Source organism: Hibiscus syriacus, unplaced genomic scaffold, assembly GCF_006381635.1.
Source record: "Hibiscus syriacus cultivar Baekdansim isolate YM2019G1 unplaced genomic scaffold, ASM638163v2 tig00116937_pilon, whole genome shotgun sequence".
Classification (NCBI taxonomy): Eukaryota; Viridiplantae; Streptophyta; class Magnoliopsida; order Malvales; family Malvaceae; genus Hibiscus; species Hibiscus syriacus.
In genome coordinates, this window is record NW_024063475.1 from 626,410 (window position 1) to 648,629 (window position 22,220).

Genomic DNA, 22,220 nt, shown 5'->3' on the forward strand with positions numbered 1-22,220 from the left:
TCGCGTATTGCCAATATCCTTCCAGAGAGCCAAGCGCTTCTTTTATGCAGGGCTGCCATTCACAATATTCACCAAAAAAGAAGTAGAAAAATTAGATCCATGAATCTTAGCTGTGATAAACTGGGGACGGGCATCAATCACGTTAACATTAAGGGTATTGTTCCAAAGAATCCAAATGCCTCCTGAGAAGTCGGCAGCTTCCACTCTAAAGGACTTATTGAAACCGGTTTTATCAATGACTTGATCGGCCTTTCGGCCACTGATGCGAGTCTCCAAAAGAGCCACCATGTGAGGTCGGTACTCCTGGGTATATTCTTTTAAAATTTTCAGGAACCTAGCTCCACCACAACCTTGACAATTCCATGTCATCAGCGTAAAATCCATAAGAAATGTTAGGAGGTCGGTACCTTTATTGATTAATGCCCTCGGCATTAACGTTGGAACCTGCTTCAGAGTCTTGAACCTGAAGTTGTACCTGGATATTCTGGATTGTAGCATTATGGCCTCTTGAATCGAGGGAGTATTTTGTGTCTTGGTTTTGATTTTCAACCTTTTATTCCGGATCACATAAGGTGCTGCCCTGTCTTTAAAACCAAGTGAACACCGAGAGGTGGAAGGAATCTACTGGCCGATGAACGGTTGTCCATTAGAACTCTCGTGGCCATTAAAAGCTATGGATTTGTGGTTGGAGAAGTCCAAGGAGGTCTGCATCGTTTGGCCTTCCATTCCTAAAGAATTAACAAGGATGGGATTAGTGTTTGAAGAAGAGTTGGAAACATTGAGGCTTACCACGTCCGACTGAATCGGGTTGCTGGTTTGTGGAGACGTAGGATGTTGCATGGCATTAACCACGTCAGTTGCATGCACGTCAATGGCCCCATGGGCCCCGCCAAGATGGATCTCATTAATGGTAGTTCCTGGCACCGTGTTGAGGGATTTGGATTCTGTCATAATGAATGGCGCTGATTTCGGTAGGATAGAAACTTTCTGGGATAAACGTTTGGTTTGAACCTTACAGCCTGGATTACCTCCGTGAAGTTGGCTGGGATTATCAATGACAGTGACGTTCACCTAACCGTTGGCCGAGAGGATTTCCTTACTAGGTAAGGAAATTGAGTTGACAAGATTTAAGCCAGAATTATCTCCCAAATCTCCTACAGCTTGTACCGCCGACTTGCTTTTCTTGCGACTTAAGTCATTAAGAGCCTCAAAACGTAATCCTGTTGCATTATTTGTTTTGATTTGTTCCGTTCTTTTCGCCGATGTTGATGCTTGTCGGTGTTGACGCCGTTCGACTATCATCCAGGGACCGTATGGTTCAGATTCCGGCATCAGCATAGCCTCACTAGTGGATCTGGTTCCCGTAGCTTCAGACTTACCATTCGTCACGGAGACTTATGATTGACTCATGCTCGGGGATTGTTCCTTGCCAGCGGGATTTGGAACTTGATATTGAGAGATAGGTTTACAGGCCTCTTTTAACAGTCCGAAACATCAGCAGGAGAAGCAAATAATGGGGAGGTTCTCGTACTCAACCATCTGAATCTTGTCCCCTATCACCACTTTCGAAACTCAAGGTTTCATAAGATCAACGTAAACAGCTGCTCTCGCAAACCTTCTTCTATGGCTGGTATCCTTATGGAAATCCAGCTTCGCCACAACACCAACAAGGTTGCAATGCTGGTAAGGATTTTCTTGTTATACATATACTCTGGTAAACCGGGAAACCTAATCCAAGCGATGACGGTAGTGAGATATGGCTGAGATTCGCGGAAATTCAGCGACCAAGGTTGAACCGTTAAGTACTGACTGTAGACGATCCAAGGACCATCAGCCTGCTGGAAATAAAACACTCACACAAACAATTTTTATTGAAACTCAAACAGATATTACAAGAGCACTCTCACTCAAAAACAAGAACTGCAACTTACTCTTATAAGACTTTGCTTCTTCACTCACTTAGAAGCTCTTAATTTTTCTTGATGCTTAAACTAAAATGGGGAGGGGTATTTATACTACTCAAGAACAATCATACACCATACAAATAAAATAATTTAAACCATTAAAGTCTTTAAATACCTAACTCTCACCTAATTAAATGGATGTAAGCAATGACATCTTCATCTAATTGACGTAAGCAATGACATCAATTTAGTTTGGGTTTGGGTTTAGGCTCCCATAATGGATCAAGTTTATGATCCAACACCCCCCTTAAACTTGATCTTGTGATTTCTAGTAAGTTCCTTAATCATATGAAGTCTTCGCTTGTTAATGGCTTGGTAAAAATATCGGCAACTTGATCTTGTGACTTCACGTATTCAACTTCCACATCCTTTCTTGCAACGCACTCCCTTATATAGTGGTAGCGAATATCGATGTGCTTACTTCGATCATGGAATACTGGATTCTTTGCTAAGATAATGGCTGACTTGTTGTCCACACAAACCTTAGTAGGCTCTTCTTGTATCAAACCTATCTCCTTCAATAGATTTCTAAGCCAAATTGCATGACAAACGCATGAGGTAGCAGCAACATATTCCGCTTCACAAGTGGACAATGTGAAAATCGGTTGTTCCTTTGACATCCATGTGAAAGCAGTATCTCCCATGAAAATACGAATCCAGTAGTGCTCCTTCGATTATCTATGTCTCCGCCCCAATCACTGTCGCTATATCTAACAAGCTGTAATCATTAGAAACTGAATAGAACAAGTCGAAGTCAATTGTACCTTTAAGATAGTGAAGAATTCTCTTTGCGGCTTTAAAATGGGTGGTTGTTGGAGATTCCATGTAGCGACTAACCAATCCAACTGCGTGAATAATATCGGGCCTTGTGCAAGTTAGATAGCATAGACTTCCCACCAAACTTTTGAAGAATGTTGGATCTATATTCTCTCCTTCTTCATGTTTGGACATCTTGATCCTGTATTCTGTCGGTGTGCTTATTGGCTTACAGTTCTCCATCTTGAACTTCCTCAGTATCTCCTTTGCATAGGTTTCCTGTGAAATGAAAATTCCATCCTTTTGTTGCTTAACTTCAATGCCAAGGTAGTACGCTATGAGCCCCGTGTCTGTCATCTCGAATTCTTTCATCATCACGTCCTTGAATTCATTAAACATGCTTGGGTTGCTTAAGGTGAAGATCAAATCGTCCACGTAGTGGCACACAATCAAAATATCTCCATCTTTGATCTTGATATATAGAGCATGTTTGTAGGAACATTTGTTGAAACCATTCTCTTGGCAGTACTTGTTGATTCGGCTATTCCATGCCCTTGGTGCTTGTTTTAGCCCGCAAAGAGCCTTTTTCAACTTCAACACATTGTCTTCATGCCCTTTGACTTCGTAGCCTGATGGTTGCTGAATGTAAACTTCCTCTTCAAGAACTCCATTTAGGAAGGCAGACTTTACATCCATCTGTTGTATCTTCTACTTGTTTTGAGCTGCCAAATAAATGACTAGTCTGATAGTCTCCAATCGAGCAACATGAGCGAATACCTCATCATAGTCAATTATAGCCTTTTGACTATAGCCTTTAGCAACTAGCCTCGGCTTGTGCCTTTCAATCTCTCCTTTGGCGTTTTGCTTTGTTTTGTACACCCATTTGACACCTATCACCTTATGTCCCTTGGGAAGTGAGGTAAGTTCCCATGTGTCATTCTTCTCGATGGCCTTGATTTCTTCATCCATCGCATCTCTCCACTTCTTTTCTTGTACTCCTTCTTGAAAGCTCACTGGTTTACAATCAACAAACAGACAAAATAATGTAATATTATCTTGTCGTTCAATTACCTCATAGAGATCTCTAAGGCTTCTTGTACGCTGCACAACTCTTTCACTTTGACTCCCACTTGACGATGACGAATGTGATGAGTCTCCTTGAGTGGTTGATGTTGGAGAAGTGGGTGGAGTTTCAAGCTCTTGTTTAGGTTCTTGTTGAGGTTCACCTAGTTGTTCCCTCATTGTCTGCTCATCTTCTTCAAACTGAGGAAAGAAATTGAAGTCATCTACATGAGAGTTAAAATCTCATTCTCCTTCATCTTTGAAGACCACATCTCGACTAATCACAAACTTCTTATTGTCTGGATTGTATAGCTTGTAGCCTTTCGAATTAGTATAATAGCCGATGAAGATAAAACTCTCGCTTTTATCATCAAGCTTCATTCTTCTCTCGTCTAGTACGTGAACATGTGCTATACTTCCAAAGGTTCTCAAGTGGGAAATGCCAGACTTTCTTCCACTCCATGCCTCTTGCGGTGTCTTTCCCCATACACTTCTTGTTGGAGATCGGTTTGACAAGTAGATTGCACACGCTACTGCTTCCGCCCAAAATTCCTTGGGTAGTTTCTTGCTTTTGAGCATGCTTCGTGCCATGTCGAGGATTGTTCTGTTCTTTCTTTCTGCCACACCATTTTGCTGGGGGGATCTAGGAACTGTAATTGGTTGACAAATTCCATTTGCTTCACAGAACTCTTGAAACTCCCTGGAAGTAAATTCTCCACCTCGGTCGGATCTCGTGGCTTTGATCTTTCTACCACTTTCTCTCTCCACTGCTGCTTTGAACTTCTTGAAGACTTTGAAAACTTCTGACTTCTTTTTCAAGAAATATACCTAGGTTTTTCTTGAAAAATCATCAATGAAGAAAAGAAAATAGTTACTGTTACCGAGAATGCTTGGCTTGATCGGTCCACACACATCGGTATGGATGAGCTCGAGTGGCTTCTTGGCTCTTGTCTCTGACTCATTTGGAAAACTTTTCCTAAATTATTTCCAGACTTGACACCCTTCACAAAGCTGGTCAGGATGGTTGATGCAAGGTAGTCCCTTCACCATCTCCTTCTTAGATAGCAGCTCTAGACCTCCAAAATTGAGATGCCCAAATCGAAGATGCCAAAGCCATGATGCATCTTTGTAGCAAGCTTTCAGGCACTTTGCAACATCATTTTGTATGTTGATCAAGAACATTCTATTTTTTGACATCGTCACTTTAGCAATAAAATTATTCTTATCATCTTTTATAGAAAGATTGTGATTCTTCATATGAATATCATAACCTTTCTCTAACAGTTGCCCTAAACTTAAGATGTTACTTTTCATATTGGGCACATAGTAGACATTTGAAATAAATTGATGTCTCCCATCTTTCAAACGGATAAGGATGTTACCTCTTCCTTTCACTGCTATTGTGGAATCATCTCCAAACAAAACATTTTCGCTTACTGACTCGTCTAGCTCCACAAACATGTCTTTCCTTCCACACATGTGATTTCTTACACCACTGTCAAGATACCAGGAATTTGCTTGGCCACCATCAGCTTCCTTTCGTGCTAGAAGAAGAGTTTATTTTCCATCTGTCTTTTCCTCCACATAGTTAGCCTTCTCCTCAATTTTTTTGTTGGGAGCTCTACATTTTGAAGCATAATGCCCAAACTTCTGACAATTATAACATCGAACTTGAGATTTTTCATATCTTGAGTTCGGATTGATTCTTCCACGGCCTCGTGTTGAGCTTTCTCCTTTCTCATAATTGTTGTTGTTATAATTTCAGCATCGTCCATGTCCGCGACTTCCACCTCTTCCATGGCCTCTACCTCTGCCTAGGCCATGTTGGTTTCTATCATTGCGTTGGGTTTCATGCATAGCTTTGAGTTGCTGCTTGAGTAGTTTCTCAGTAAACCCATGCTTCTTCTTATGCTTCTCTTTGTATGTTTGCAATGATTCTTGGAGTTACTCGATCGTCATTTCTTCCAAGTCTTTAGTTTCTTCAATCGTCACGACTATGTGCTCAAATTTGGGATCCAACGAACAAAGTATCTTCTCTATTATCCTCACATCTTCCAACTTTTCACCATTTCTTTTTAATTGATTAAAAATAGCTACTACTCTTAAGAAATAATCTAAAATAGACTCGGATGCTTTTATGTGTAAGGATTTGAATTCACCTCTTAATGTTTAGAGACGGACCTTCTTCACTTACTTAGATCCTTTGTAAGAGATTTGCAACTTCTCTCACGCTTCCTTGCTAGAGCTTGCACTCGAAATCTTTTCAAAACCATCATCATTTAATGCTTGATAGATGAGGTAGAGAGCTTTCTTGTCTCTCTTTCTTGAATCCTTCAAAGTTATCTTTTGATCTGGTGTAAGAGTAGCAAAAGCATCATCTGCAGGTTCGTTATAGATTTTCTCTATGATATCCCACACATCTTATGATCCAAGAAGTGCCTTCATTTTGATACTCCAATTATCATAGTTGTTGTTGTTGAGTGTCGGAACTTGGAATGGTGCCATACCATTTGCCATATCTCTCAATATAATGACTTGATTTTCTGGCAGCAGTCTTCTGGCGGTGCGTGGCGGCGCGTCAGAACTCAGATTGGGAAGATTTTGGCGGTGACAGATTCCTCTCGTCAAGATCTTCGATCTTTCCAACTCGCTCTGATGCCACTTTGATGGAAGTAAAACACTCACACAAACAACTTTTATTGAAACTCAAACAGATATTACAAGAGCACTCTCACTCAAAAACAAGAACTATAACTCACTCTTATAAGACTTTGCTTCTTCACTCACTTAGAAGCTCTTAATTTTTCTTGATGCTTAAACTAAAATGGGGAGGGGTATTTATACTACTCAAGAACAATCCTACACCACACAAATAAAATAATTTAAACCATTAAAGTCTACAAATACCTAACTCTCACCTAACTAAATTGATGTAAGCAATGACATCTTCATCTAATTGATGTAAGCAATGACATCAATTTAGTTTAGGTTTGGGTTTAGGCTTCCATAATGGATCAAGTTTATGATCCAACATAGCTAGCACCTTCTAATAATCTTCCGTCTGAAATCTAGCGAGAAAATAACCATTCTCTAGGTCCATAAGCGTAAATGGTTGAGACGACTACCATAAAGAGAAGGTTTTGTTAGTGAGAGCGTTAAGGCTTATGTTTCTCCCCAAGAGTTTGAAAACAACCAGGCGAGCCATGCTTACCTCCATGGGCTTGTACGAGAGCTCGAAAATCTGAATTGAGGGCAGCCTAAAGCGGGTGTCGGTGACGATATCCTCATCGATATGTCAAAATCCACATTGATAGGTTCGTGGTTAGCACCATTCTTGTTTCCAGTATAATTTTTGCTGGCCAAAACCGCCGCATAAGAGGCTTCTGGTGATGCTTGATCCTTAGTAGTCATTTCAGTATCCTGTATAGCTTCCTCCTCTAGTGATTTAAAACAGACTTTTTTAGTCGCATCGAGAGTCACCGGCAACTCCTGGGGGGGGAAGCAGTAGTTGCGTTTTTGTTGAGAGAATTGTCAGTCATCTTTACGACTTTTCATAATAACAAAACCTTTTAATTTATGAAGTTTATTTAATCTGAAAGTCATAAATTATTCAAATCGAGAAGGTAGCAGCAAGAATATTAAAATTAAGGGTAAAGTATAATAATGGTCACTGAACTTTTCTAAAGCTTTCATTTAGGTCCCCCAACTTTTAAAACTTACAATGCAGTCCTCTAACATTTAGTCCGTTTACAATGTCGTTAATATGTTTGCAATATGGTCACTGAACTTTTCAGGCACTTGCATTTAGGTCCCCCAACTTTTAAAACTTGCAACACAAACATCAATTTCATTTTAAACCCTAAATTCATTTTTAATCTCAAATTTCCTTTTTCGCTTTTCTCTTCTCATTTCCAGCGTAACTTTTAAGTCAAGGATGCATGTGAAATTCTAATCTAACTTTGGAATTATGTGGAGGTGTTGACTTGAATAAGAGTCTGTTGAGAGAAGACCTGACTAATGGACTATCGGGACCATCAACGATTCAAGGTGTAATGTTAGATACATGTCATCTCAGGTGAAGCATAGATGTTCTATTAAATGCTTGTGAGAAAAAATGGGGTTAGAAATGTAGAGTTGACAAATACTACTAAGATGAACTAAGTATTATTGTTGAAAGTCACTAACAAAGCTGAAATTATTTCGTATAAATGGCATATAATAATTTATTCGTTTAATCCTTGTGGTTAAAGATTTTCTAACAGATTATCAAATATAATGAAATCCCAAATAGCGCATTCACCTCTCATTCTCTTTCGCAACTCGAAAGGCATCATGGCAGGGTCAAGTAGCTGCTCCAAATATAATACCCTGTCATGATGTCTTTCGAGTTGTGTGCATGTAGAATTGTCTTCTAAAGCTATAATTCAATACAATTCAATTGTAAAATTTCCAAAACATGTAAAAAAAAATCCAATTCGTTCATGATATATCAGTCTCATAATCAACATGAACTTATTAAAAAGAATACGAGCTCATAGGACGCCGAAAACCACAGGTCAGATCAATACAATTCCAATAAACTAGTACCATAGTCTCTGGGATTGAGCCTGGCGATTTCACTATGTCGATACTCACAACTAATTCCTTGATTTAAAGAAAAACCAAACAAGAAGATCAAAAAATTTAGCCTAGGACCCTATTTCACTTCTATTCTGATGGACTGAATATCTTTCATAAGGAGTACTAAAAGTTTTGATTAAGAAGAAAGAAATAAAATTAGATGGTTTTGGTTCAAAACTAACACTGAATATCCAGATCATGACATGCAGTTCCAGAAACATAAAAAATTCAACAAAAAACACACAATGCGAGCTAAAAATGAGAAAGTGCGAAAGAGGAAAAACTTACTTCCGGATAGCCCAAAAGAGAAAATAAATACCTTCTTGCAAGTGAGGGGAGAAGCTAAGAAATAAACACAATCGGTGTTGCATTCCAGTAATTCTTCCTCCATTTTTTCCTTGTAAATAAAAAGCTGAAAGACAGAGCACTGCTTGGGTTTACAATTTTACATGGCAGAAAATTAAAGAACAAAAACCAAACGAGAGTGCATGCGAGCGAAAGAGACTGAGAGGTGAATGCGCTGTTTGGGATTTCATTATATTTGATCATCTGTTGGAAAATCTTTAACCACAAGGATTAAACGAATAAATTATTATATTTCATTTATAGAAAACAATTCCAGCTTTGTTGGTGATTTTCAACAATGATACTTAGTTAATCTTAGCAGTATTTGTCAACTCTGCATTTCTAATCCCATTTTTTTCTCACAGCATTTCATCGAACATCTATGATTCACCTGAGGTGATCTGTATCTAACATTAAACCTTGAATCGTTGATGGTCCCGATAGTCCCTTGGTCGTGTCTTATCTCAATGGACCCTTATTCAAGTCAACACCTCCACATAATTCAAAATTATATTAGAATTTCCCATGCATCACTGACTAAAAAGTTACGCTGGAAATGAGAAGAGAGAAGCGAAAAAGGAAATTTGAGATCGAAAAGGAATTTAGGGTTTAGAATGAAATTGAGGACTGTGTTGCAAGTTTTAAAAGTTCAGGGACCTAAATGCAAGCGTCTGAAAAGTTTAGTGACCATATTGCAAACGTACTAACGATAGTATAACATCGGGGACCATATTGCAAACAGACTAATGTTAGAGGACTGCATTGCAAGTTTTAAAAGTTGGGGGACCTAAATGAAAGCTTTAGAAAAGTTCAGTGACCATTAATATATTTTACCTTGAAATTAATATTATCTGAATTATTAGTTTTAATTTATTTTAATACTAAAACTTTTAATTTTCTCAAAATTATACCTAACATTTAATTTTTATTTTATTTTAGTATTTTTCCGTTAAAAATTTAACATCACTGTATTTTTATGGGTAAATTACATCATTTATCACTAAATTTTCTTCTCACTCCTATTTTGGTATTAAAGTTTAAATTGCTCCTATTTTAACCACTATAATTTATTTTATTACTAGTTTTGGTGACATGATATTTTTCTATTATTATTTTCTTAATATACAATTAAAAATAAAACATAAATTTGAAAGTTAGAGTGTTAAATTAAGAGTAATTTGAAAGTTAAGTAATTAAATTAAAAAATTAAACTTTGGTGACCAAAATAAGAGTAAGAAGATAATTGAGTGATAAATGATGTAATTTACCCATAAAAAGGTGTCATGTGCAAATCACCCGTCAAGTTTTCAATGGTGAGGTACTAAAACGAAAAAAAATATGTTAGGTATGATTTTGAAAAAATTAAAAGTTTAGGTACTAAAACGATCAAAACCGATAGTTTAAGTACTAAAAGCGTGATTTACACTTTTTCTTTTTTACCTATGTCTCACTCTTTTACACATGTAAAAATAAATCTATCAAAAATAATTTTATAATTTTCTCTAGATAAATATATCTCTTAAAATTATAAGCAATATAAGACACAAATTATGAGATTGTGAGATATAATATTCCATAAATTCAATAACCGATTGTCAGGGATATTACTCAATTTTTAAACTTTAATGGTAATGAAACACTGAAACAGAGGCTGGATTTCATTTAACGTCCAATAAAATTAATAATAAAATTAATACATGAATGAAAGAAGGGATTTTCTTAGACGACAAGAGTATGATACGATCACAACAGATATTATAATCAGGCATTTGAAAATAAAAATATAAGATGATCTATTTTTTGGGAGACAAATTATCCTTTTATATAATTGATTTAAAAATCAATTATTGTATGTAAATTCTGACCCTCATTAAATTATAAATTCAACTTTAATAATATATATATATTTTTATTTTCATAATACTTCTAATACTTCATAATTTTATAACATAATTATCATTTAATTTATATCATATTTTATGATAATAATATAAAAATATATACCTATAATTCTAAATTTCAATCGTAACACCCTTGAAAAAAAACCCTAAACTCTAAACCACCCTAAAATTTAAAAGTAAAATTAAACAACTAATCTAAGAAAAAATTTCGAATGTTATTTTAGATCCCGAAAGACACTTTTCACCAAACGTATAGATGTTATTATGAATGCAAAAATCATTCCCCCGTAGAAAAACTACCTTTTAAATATATTGTCATATATGCGAAATATACTTTTTATATATATATAGAAAAGTGTTTTTTAAATGATTTTTACTAAAAAAATAAGGGTAAAGTATATAAATGGTCATTGAACTTTTCAAATTCTTGCATTTAAGTCCCCCAACTTTTAAAACTTGCAATACAATCACCAAACATTTAGTTTGTTTACAATATGGTCCCTGTAACGATCGTTTCACTGCCGTTAGGGTAAATTATATAAATGGTCACTGAACTTTTCAGGCGCTTGCATTTAGGTCTCCCAACTTTTAAAACTTGCAACACATTCATCAATTACATTCTAAACCCCAAATTCCAAAATACTTCAATTACATTCTAAACCTCAAATTCCAAAAATACTTCAATTACATACCCAACCCCAAATTCATAATCTATTCTCAAAATCTGTTATGACAAATTAAACTTGAAACAACAACCCTAAACCCTCAAAACATAACCTTAAATGCTAAATTTTCCCACCAATTAACCCAACATAATCAACAACATTTAGTTCATTTTGGGTCCATAATAATAAGTGATTATGTTGGGTTTAGATTTTAAAGTTAGATTTAACAAACTATAAGTGAACAATACTCAGTTTGATTCGAAAAAATTATATTTTCGACTTGAATTGATTCAAAAAAATTGATACAAATTGACTTTGAGTTGTAATTTCATAAACTCAACTTAAAACATTTCAAGTTAAAATCGAGTCGTAAAATACAACTCGAATATCTCAAAATTTTTAGTAATTAGTGGATTAATTTTTAAGTTCGTGTCAAGTGCCTTGACTCTGTATGATATATGTATATCACATATGGAAAAAAATTTGAAGAAATATATGTATTGTATATGGTTAAAACATATTTAAATTAGAATCAAATAATATTATAGTATTACAAATATTTATAATTAAATTTAAACAGAAACTCGAAAATTCAATTAAATTCGACTTGATATAAATTTTATAAACTCAAATCAAAAACATTTTGAGTCAACTATTTTATAAACTGAACTGAATTAGAATCAAATAATATTATAATATGATAAATATTTATAATTAAACTTAAACAGGAACTCGAAAATTCAATTAAATTCGACTTGATTTAAATTTTATAAACTCAAATCGAAAAAATTTCGAGTCAACTATTTTATAAACTGAATTGAGTATTTAGGTCTAACGTAACCCTAAACCCAACATAATCACTTATTGTTCACTTATATTTGGTTAAATTTTTTCGAAATGGTTATGTTTTGAGGGTTTAGGTTTGTTGCTTCAAGTTCAGTTTGTTATGACATATTTTGAGAATGGATTATGAATTTGGGGTTGGGCATGTAATTGAAGTATTTTGGAATTTGAGGTTTAGAATATAATTGAAGTATTATGAATTTTAGGGTTTAGAATGTAATTGATGATTGTGTTGCAACTTTTAAAAGTTGGGGGACTTAAATGCAAGCGTCTGAAATGTTTAGTGACCATTTATATAATTTACCTTAACGGCAGTGAAACGACAGCTATGTCGGGGACCATATTGCAAACGAACTAAATGTTTGGTGACTGTATTGCAAGTTTTAAAAGTTTGGGGACCTAAATGCAAGCATCTGAAAAGTTCAGTGATCATTTATATACTTTACCCAAAAAATAACTATGAATGAATATTATTTAAGTTAAACTACAAATTTAGTATTTAAACAATTACTTTTGTTTTATTTTGGTATTCAAATTTTATTTATTTTCAAAATTATATTTAACGTTTAGTTTAAGTTTCATTTTAGTGGCCGTTAAAAAATTAACAAAATTATTGACGTGATATTTTTAATTTTTTTTAATAATAATGTGATATTATCTTATAATGACACGTTAACATCATTACTAAGTTTTTAATGGTGAAGTACTATAATGAAACCTAAACAAAATATTAAATATGATTTTTTTAAAAAAAATTAGATAAAAAAAAGAATACTTTAGACACTAAACGTACAATATACTCTATTATTTAAATAATAATTACTTTTTTGCAAATAATAAATTATTTGATGTATATGTAGTGTAGGTAATAATGCGGTGATTGTTCCAGAGAGAAAGGAGCACCAGATTTTACTGGTCAAAATAATATACAGAGCGTGGGGATAAGGATGAGTCTCCGGTGAATATTGTATATGTTCGATTAAAATATATAATTATAAGTATGTTTTTTAATATATATTATTATTATTGTAAAACGTGACATAAATTAAATGATTAATTATATTATAAAATTATAAATTATTAGAAGAATCGTAAAAATAAAAGTGTAGATATTATTAAAATTATATTTATAATTTGATGATTAATTATATTATAAAATTATAAATTATTAGAAGAATCATAAAAATAATTTAACTAATAATATATTTTGATATTTCATATTAATGTTATATTTTGATATGTGACGTTACAGTAGAATTTTCCGTAGGATAAGCGAAACAGCTGGGTGGTTAAATGCAGTTATGCTTAGAATGTAAACAAACAAATTCCGTAATTATTTAATGTCTTCTTCTGGATGTTAGGATAACACCTTCTTCCTTATTTGTCTCCACAGTTACTTGCTATTCACTAGTTTTACAGCCATTCATCCCCCCTGAAACTCTGCCGCCTTTCTCTCTTAAATATTCTAAAACCATCAAAACAACAACAACAACAACCCACTCATTCATTTTTTTTCCTTCTCTCTGTTTCATCCAGTTATGGCTGACGAGGTTAAGGAGAAGCATGTTGAGGAGTTCGTCCTGGAAAGTGATGATAATGAGGACGATCTTGAAGGGAGCAAGGCCGGCTACGGCAGCGAATGCAGCCTCAACTACAATAGCGATGATGATGGTGACGGAGGCCGACGAGGTCCTTCTACCACTTTCACTTCACAGCAATGGCCCCAAAGTTTCAAGTAATGCCCTTCCCTTCTCTTGTTCATGCACTGTGATTTTGCATCACATCGCGTTCTATTGTAAGAGGAAACATTGTTCAAATCTGGAATGAACCCTTTGTATTGATTAATGCGAGTAAAAAATCACTCTACTTGGTACATAGCTTTGAAAGAAAGAAGGGAGAATGTATGATCTGATGGTTCACATCTGCTATAAGAATTGGATTTTTGTCAAATCCTTCAAAATCAGTGCTTCTGTCTGTTGATGTTAACACGTGCAGATTTTAATTTTTTTTTTCTGGGTATTTCTTTGTGTTTGTTACAGAGAAACAATGGATCCTTATACAATCACGGCATCACCAAGCTTTGGAATCATTGGGGGAATTCAAAATTTGAGACATTTTAGTTTTACCAGTCAGAAAAGTAATTTGGAACTGGATGGAAGGCTTCCTCTTTTGAACGAGAATCGAAAGAGTTATTCCAAGGAAACTTTAGAGAGCATCTCAAGAGCACAGTCAGGGTGGTCACAGAGGCCATCATTCCCTAAGCAACTTACTGGAGAGTTTCCCATTTCTTATGGATGTAGCGTGACCCAGACCGTATTTAATTGTAAGTCATGTTGTTATCTGACACTTCAATTCATATAACTATTATGGTTGTGATTTAAGAAATTGACAATTGTTATATGGATGTTTCCTATGGTTTCAAAAAATTTGATAGCCATAAATGTAATGGTTGGAGTTGGGCTTCTATCCACACCTCATACAATAGCAGAAGCAGGCTGGGCAAGCTTGTTGGTTCTAGTCTTTTTTGCAGTTGTATGTTGTTACACAGCCACACTCATGAAATATTGCTTTGAAAGCAGAGAAGGGATTATATCTTACCCTGATATGGGTGAAGCTGCCTTTGGACGATTTGGACGCCTTTTAATATCTGTGAGTTATCCTTGGCTTCATGGTTTTAAGTATATTGAATCTTTTGTTATGCTATAATGTCATTACTGATGATAGTTGGACACTGATACATAAAAGTTTGTATTCGATACAACAATGCTTGTTCTCTAATAATATGCATTGTTTGTTGGTTTTATGCAGATTGTTCTCTATACAGAATTATATGTACGCTCGTGCTTCTCATTTACTTTTTGAATGGATTGCATGCTGCAACTTCTCTGTCTAATTAATGAATTTTTCATTTCACCTGTGCAGTCTTATTGTGTGGAATTTATTATCATGGAAGGTGACAATCTTACAAGGCTATTTCCTGGAGTTTCTTTGGATTGGCCTTTTCTAAAGTTGGATTCGATGCATCTCTTTGGAATTTTAACTGCCTTGGTTATTCTACCCACTGTCTGGTTAAAAGATATTCGTCTGATTTCATATCTTTCAGGTGCTCCAAAGATGCTCAATGTACCCAAAGTTCTGAAATGCTTTAAAAATTCATTATGAACTCATACCAGATTTCCCATTACTTATTTGCAGCTGGTGGGGTTGTTGCAACATTGGTAATAGGCCTTTGTCTTCTGTATCTCGGTACACTGGGTGGTGTTGGCTTCCATCATACTGGTAAAGCTGTGAATTTGAGTGGCATTCCTGTTGTAATTGGTGTGTACGGATTCTGTCATTCAGGACACTCTGTGTTTCCAAATATCTATCAATCAATGGCTGATAAATCACAATTTAAGAAAGCAATGCAAATATGGTAAGGAAATTTTGTTGTGGCTTCGAAGGATGTTTCTTACGCTCCTTTTGTCTTGATCTCCAGTTGATACTTTTTCTGCAGTTTCTTTTTGTGTATAGTATTGTACGGAAGTGTTGCAGTCATGGGTTATCTTGAGTTTGGTCAAAGCACATTGTCTCAAATAACTTTGAATATGCCACCACATGCTTTTGTTTCTAAAATTGCGTTGTGGACGACGGTATGTATGATTCTCTTTGTTTCAAAGGTATTTTCAGCGAGAGGGAGGTTTGTTGTTGTTTCTAAGTTACCTTTCTTCTTGTGCTACAGGTTATCAACCCACTCACAAAATATCCTTTTGGCTGTATATATTAGAATTCTGAAAATTAAATGAATGCTCATATGCTTTTAATATCCTTCCAAAATACCAATTTTCTTCCTTGACATCAAACAAATATGCATTATTGTTGATCCCCTTGGTGAGGAGCATAGAGGAGCTGCTACCAGATCATGTCGTGGATAGCTTATGGTTTTTCATTCTTCTGAGAGCAGTATTAGTTTTTTCCACCGTTGTCATTGCATTTGTCATGCCTTTCTTTGGTAAGTTTTGGAATTTGCTCTCTATCAATGATCTGGATTTAGTTATGTCTCATACTTCATGATGCAATAAATCGTATGAGCTAGTAAATAATCGTAGGCAGTGTCATTTCTTTTAAATCTGTGCCAAGTTATGCTTGCAAAATAGTAATCTGCAAAATCAGAATGCATATTATCAGAAGTGAAATTCAAGAATATCTACCTCATTGCCATGGTACTCGTGGTCAATAATCAATATTACCATCTACTTTTGTTCGGTTCAAATTGCCCATTCAACTTTGATTTTTGGTGCAATTCGATTGCACTATAGGGCTGGCAGAGGCCTAAGGTAAGCTAGCCAGCAGTTATCCAGAGTTGAACTGGCAAAGGCCTTCTAATAGGCTAGGAGCACTAGTTGGTGGCATGAGCTTGTACTATCGGACGAAACTGGAAGCACCTTCACTAGGCTAGGAACACTCGAACGAGTAAGCCGTAGTCCTTGTTATAACAATATCAAGTCATTCTTATGTAGTTAAACATTTTGGCATGCTTAAGTAGTTCCTTCTATCTTCTATTCGGTTGTAGTACGAAGAATAACTATCCATTGAAAGCTTCTTGTCAAGAAGCACCGCTATGAGCAACCTAATGAGTGGGACTCAAAAGAAGTATAACAAAATAAGTTCCTCTTCATATTAGTAACAACATGATCACATTTCTCAATAACAATTTTCGGGAGGAGGATGATTGTACAATGACTTGTAACCAAGGGATATATTATCATTAAATTTAGTATAAGAATTCAGAAATTGATATGTGCAATTGTCTTGACCACAGGTCTTCTGATGGTTTTAATCGGTTCTCTTCTAAGCTTCATGGTGGTAAGTATTGTGTTCTGTTTATTCAATGGAAAAAAAATCTTTTATGGAGGCTTCATTAAGGTAGTGAAGAAGAAAATGCATTTATCTTCTTCAAGTATAAACTATTTATATATATATTTTTTTCAGGCTCTAATAATGCCATCACTATGCTTCATAAAGATTGCCGGGAGAAAAGCTTCAAGGATAGATGTAAGCAAAATCAACTTGTTGCATACATTTAGTCTCCTTTTTTTTCGGTTAAAAAAAAGGGGTAAACTACATCAGATACCACTTAGTTTTTTCCACTGACTCGTTTACACTACTGAACTTTTAATTTTGCCAATTATAGCATTGAATTTTAGTTCTATATTCAATATTGTCACTCCGCCGTTAAGTCAGTAACGGGATGTTGATATAGCCAACGGTTACTAACATCGTCTGCCACATCAAAACAACGTCGTTTTAGTATGACTATTTTGATACATAAAACGATATCGTTTTAGACACTGAACTTAGTAACTATATTCAATTATCTTAATCTGTCGTTAAGTCGGTAACGAGACAATGACATAGCCAACGGTTACTGACGTGGTCGGTGTGACTGTTTTGATACATAAAATGACGTTTTAGACTTTGAACTTTAGTTCAATATTCAATTATATCACTCAGCCGTTAAGTCAATAACAGGTCAATAACATAGCCAACTATTACTGACATGGCCTGTCACACCAAAACAACGTTGTTTGGTGTGACTATTTTGATACATAAAACGACGTTGTTTTAGACATTGAACTTTAGTTCTATATTCAATTATGTTACTCTCCCGTTAAGTCAGTAATGGGACGATGACATAGCCAACGGTTACTGACGTTGTGACTGTTTTGATACATAAAATGATGATGTTTTAGACACTGAAATTTTAAACAGTTTACTTTTTTGGTACTGTACTTTCCGTCTGCTGTCAGCAGTCACTCACCGATCATCTTTCGTGGTAAAATCGCATTCCATTTCTTTTTCTTCTCATATGATTAGTTTTGGGATGCCATCTCCATTGCTTATTAAGCTCTCATCAAACGATTGCTTTTTTGAACATGTAAACAGGTTGTTTTGAGTGCAACAATCGTTGTAATTGCCACCGTGTGCGCTATCGTTGGGACGTATACTGCATTGCGTGGGATTGTGAATAATTACTGATACATAGGGCATAGGTTCCTGCACATGTAGATTGTCATCATGTGGATGTTGCTGCTGGGAACAAGGATGAAGACATATATTTGATTAAGAATACTTTATTGCAAGACATTAAAGAATATTAGGATGATTGGTCATGTTATAGTGGTGATTGCTTTCATGGCTCTCACCACTTTGCTTGCTCACATTTTATTATAGGTTAAGGCCTTTGTTCCTGGGGTTGTATCTCACCCATTCAATGACTATTGACTAAGGTTTCACTGAATTCTAATTCTTACCATCTTTCTATTTTATTTTTTATTTAGTTATTTAATTTATCTAATAGAAATGAAATTTTATATATGCATATATTTAGGTCGGGTAGAATCAGATGCAGATGTTAACTTAAAATATCAGGTTAAATTATTGAGTGGGAAATCTCGTAAATCCGAATCGATTAAATTTGAAGGTGAAAGATTGTAATTTTTACGTCAGGTTCGTATAGAAAATCTAGTCCGACCCGACTCATTATCATTTTTAGATTTAGGGGTGCATCTTATAATTATATAAAACTTTTTCTTTCATTAGGATAATTGAAATAATATATTTTTCTATTTTACTTTTTAATTGCTTCCTTAATTTATCTAATAAAAATAAAATTATATAATATTTCCGTCCCATAACTTGTGTTTCATATTGACTATGCACATAGTTTTAGGAGATAAATTTGACTAAGGGAAACGATAAAATTATCTCTAAAAAGTGATTGATAGATTTGATAAATTTATTTTGATAGTTGTAAAAGAGTGAGACTTATAAAGATAAAAATTAAAATATAAGTGTTGTTTATTGACTTTTCTAATAGGATATTTTGAATTGGAGAATTTTAAAAATTAAAAGAGACACATTTAGTGGGATAGGAGTATATATTTAGGTCGGATCAAATTAGATGCAGATTTTAACTTAAATTATAGGTTGAATTCTCGAGTGAGAAATCAATCCAAATAGCATAGATTTACAGGTGAAAGATTATAATTTTTACATTATGTTCGGATAGATAATCTAATCCGACCCGACCTATTATCATTCCTAGATTTAGGATTGGATAGTTGGAGGCTGCCATTATGGGCCTTTAGTAAGGGGTTAATTGGATAAATTTCAGGTTTTTAAATTATAAATATAATTATTATATTCAAATATATATAATAAATATAATATGCTGGTCAAGTCAGATTTGACCTCTAAAAATTCTTCCTAACGATCCATGGTCAGAGTAAAAAACGTACTTCAAATCCTGATAAATCAATTTTTTTTAAAAACTTTTGTGATTGATCGAAGTTAAATTGAACTTTAAAAAATATTTTATTTTAATAATGTATAATATTGATTTAAATAATTTTTATTTAAAAAACAACTTAAATATATCAAATTACACTATCGAAATTAGGGATGTAAATGAACAGACTATTCGACGAACTGTTCATGAACCATTCATGTAACTTTTGTTTATGTTCATTTATTAAGCTAAATTAACGAAAATGAATTAAATTTTTATATAATTTTAATAAACGAACAAATATGAACAAAGGTGTGTTTAATTCAATTGTATTCAAGAGCAAGCTCATTTGTTGGTGTAGATACTCATTTTCAACCAAGACTAATTTTGAGTTGTATATATATATTATGTTATATTTACTTATATTTATTAGTATTTATTTATAATTTTTATCATTTATTATTTATTATCTTATCTTATTTATTATTTTTATCATCGTTATCGTCGTCCTAATCATCATCATCATCTAAATTGGGTTTGGTCACTTTGTAGGTACAATAAGTCCAAGAAGGGTCCAACAAGAGCCCGTCATGAAGAGTTAAAGAAACAACAACCCAAAATACACAAAGGATGAAGGCCCAACTAGGGAAGTCTGATCACCTGACGCAACGAATTAAGGTTTCCAGATGTTAGTTTCAGCGCCGCTCAATGACCATCGTAGGATTAGAGAAGCATCAATGCTCTAGATATCACGCAGGTTAGGGTTTTAAAACCTTAAGCCTTGGTGCCTTGATAAATTATAATTTTTATTGGGTTTAATTATTTATTTTTAAAATAAATTGAATAAATGTTAATTTTAAAGATATTGGCTTATCTTGTAGTTTTACCAACTTATTTTTAGTAATCAATTTCCCTCAAATTTTTGATTTTAGAATTCTATTTATAGTGTAATTCCTAAGTTTGTTTTATTTCAAGTTCTTTTCCTTATTATCTCATAAATATTATCTTATTATCTTAAATTGTTTATTTTATATTATCTGTTATATTATTTATTTATTTTAATTATCAAATATATTCCATAAACTATCTATTTTAGAATTGATTTTAAATAAAACTTCTATTTTTATCTCTATCTTTATCTTTATTTTAGTTAAATTTGATCTTATCAATTTATAAAGTATTTTTTATTTTTTTCCTAAATCTTATATATTGTCATGAAATAAAGAGAGAACAAATTCATCTTTTCCCTTATTATTTCGTTTCAAATTCAGCGACTATTAATTTAAACTATTTTTCTAAGATCGTGTGGCCTTTCTTCACTAAACTTTCTCCACTAGATTCCGACCACAAAAGTCTTTGCTCGTTAGTATATTTATTGTTATACGATTTAAGGTGCATGTTTATGTTTAATAGTTTTTCTGTCAAATATGGAATAATTAAATTCTTATCGATGTTGTGATGATGTATTTAAATCTCTATGTATCTTTATATGATGCTAAATCTTTTTTTTATAATTGTTTGACTGGTTAAAAATTGGTTTGAAGCATGATTTTTTTGTGATATTACTATATTAAATTCATTTTGGATAAATATGTTATGTGACACATGTTATATATCGATTTCAGAATTTATGCTATGTATTCGTACTTTGATATTATGTAAATATTTTTATATTCAGATCAGATCGGAATTCAGATATGTATATTTTGATGTCATGACACATTAGGATGAGATTGATAGGGGAAGTTCATTGTGTTCACCCGATGGGGTGAATTTCACTTTGGATTCAGTGGTCTCTAGCTTTGTGACGGACCTCGCTTCGGATGGTGTGTTGTAGTTAGAGTGGTTATGGGAAACCTACTATTCGGACGATGTGCGGTGTATGGGTGCATTACATTTACATATTTATTCGTACCATGAATATTATGACTCAGATTCTGATAATGCTTGTTGATTGTTTTTTTGAATATTTTGTTTATTCGCACTTTTTGACTGCACTGAGCTTTATAGCCCACCTCCTTTATTTCTCCATTTCAGATATTTCAGGATGTTAGGATTGGATCGACATCTTGAGGATCAAAGTCTCAGATTTAAATTATATGTTGATAAAATATTTTTCAATAAAATGATAATAACTATATAAATTATTTGTAATTCTAATTTAATATCTAATAAATTGTTTTGAATTAAATTATGTATCACTACGTTGATCAATGTGTCTTTCAAGATTCGACCGTAACATTAGGACGAGTCTTGGGGGTTACATAGCTGCACACATACACACCGACATATCAAGGAAGATCTAACAGAGTTAAAGGTATCACTAAAGGGTGTGTTTAGTTCACGGAATGTAAGATTACCAGTGTGAATAAAAGATTACCAGGGAATAGGATTAATGTGAATGTTGTATTTTGTGTTTGGTTGGTTTAACATGAATGTAAGATTATCGTGTTTGGTTAAAGGAATAAAAGATTATTGGAATGTATATTTGATCAAATTGTCCTTATTATATATTTGTTTTTTAACAAGTTGGAAAATATTTATATATTTTCTTTAAAAAAATTAAATTCATAAAATTTATATAATTTTTTTACAAAATTTAAAATATAAAAAGGTTTAATGAAAGGTTAAAATTTTATTTTAATCCCTGAACTTCATATAAAATTTTAATTATAGACTTTTTATGTAAATCTAAAATAGTTTAAGGATAAATTTGTAATTTAACCTTCGTAGAATTTTTATTATTCAATGACAGAATAATGATATTTTTGAAAGAAAAAAATATTTAAGGGCA

At 33.7% G+C, this 22,220-nt stretch overlaps 1 protein-coding gene across 2 annotated transcripts; it reads left to right on the forward strand.

The window, feature by feature from the left end:
• Positions 1 to 13,542: 13,542 nt before the first annotated feature.
• On the forward strand, positions 13,543 to 18,314 carry LOC120188044 (amino acid transporter AVT1A-like). Of its 2 annotated transcripts, XM_039191588.1 has the most exons (12): positions 13,543 to 13,891; positions 14,196 to 14,479; positions 14,591 to 14,805; positions 14,965 to 14,988; positions 15,079 to 15,259; positions 15,352 to 15,571; positions 15,653 to 15,788; positions 15,878 to 15,897; positions 16,002 to 16,147; positions 16,958 to 17,001; positions 17,128 to 17,190; positions 18,082 to 18,314. In XM_039191588.1, exons 1-12 carry the CDS (start codon positions 13,695 to 13,697, stop codon positions 18,172 to 18,174), a joined length of 1,623 nt encoding a protein of 540 aa, XP_039047519.1. In that variant the 5' UTR covers positions 13,543 to 13,694; the 3' UTR covers positions 18,175 to 18,314. The 2 variants fall into 2 exon arrangements, 1 of the variants encoding a protein (XP_039047519.1); XR_005522377.1 differs by lacking the exons at positions 16,958 to 17,001; positions 17,128 to 17,190; positions 18,082 to 18,314 and adding an exon at positions 16,486 to 16,879 and having other exon boundaries at positions 13,545 to 13,891; positions 16,002 to 16,432.
• Positions 18,315 to 22,220: the final 3,906 nt, after the last annotated feature.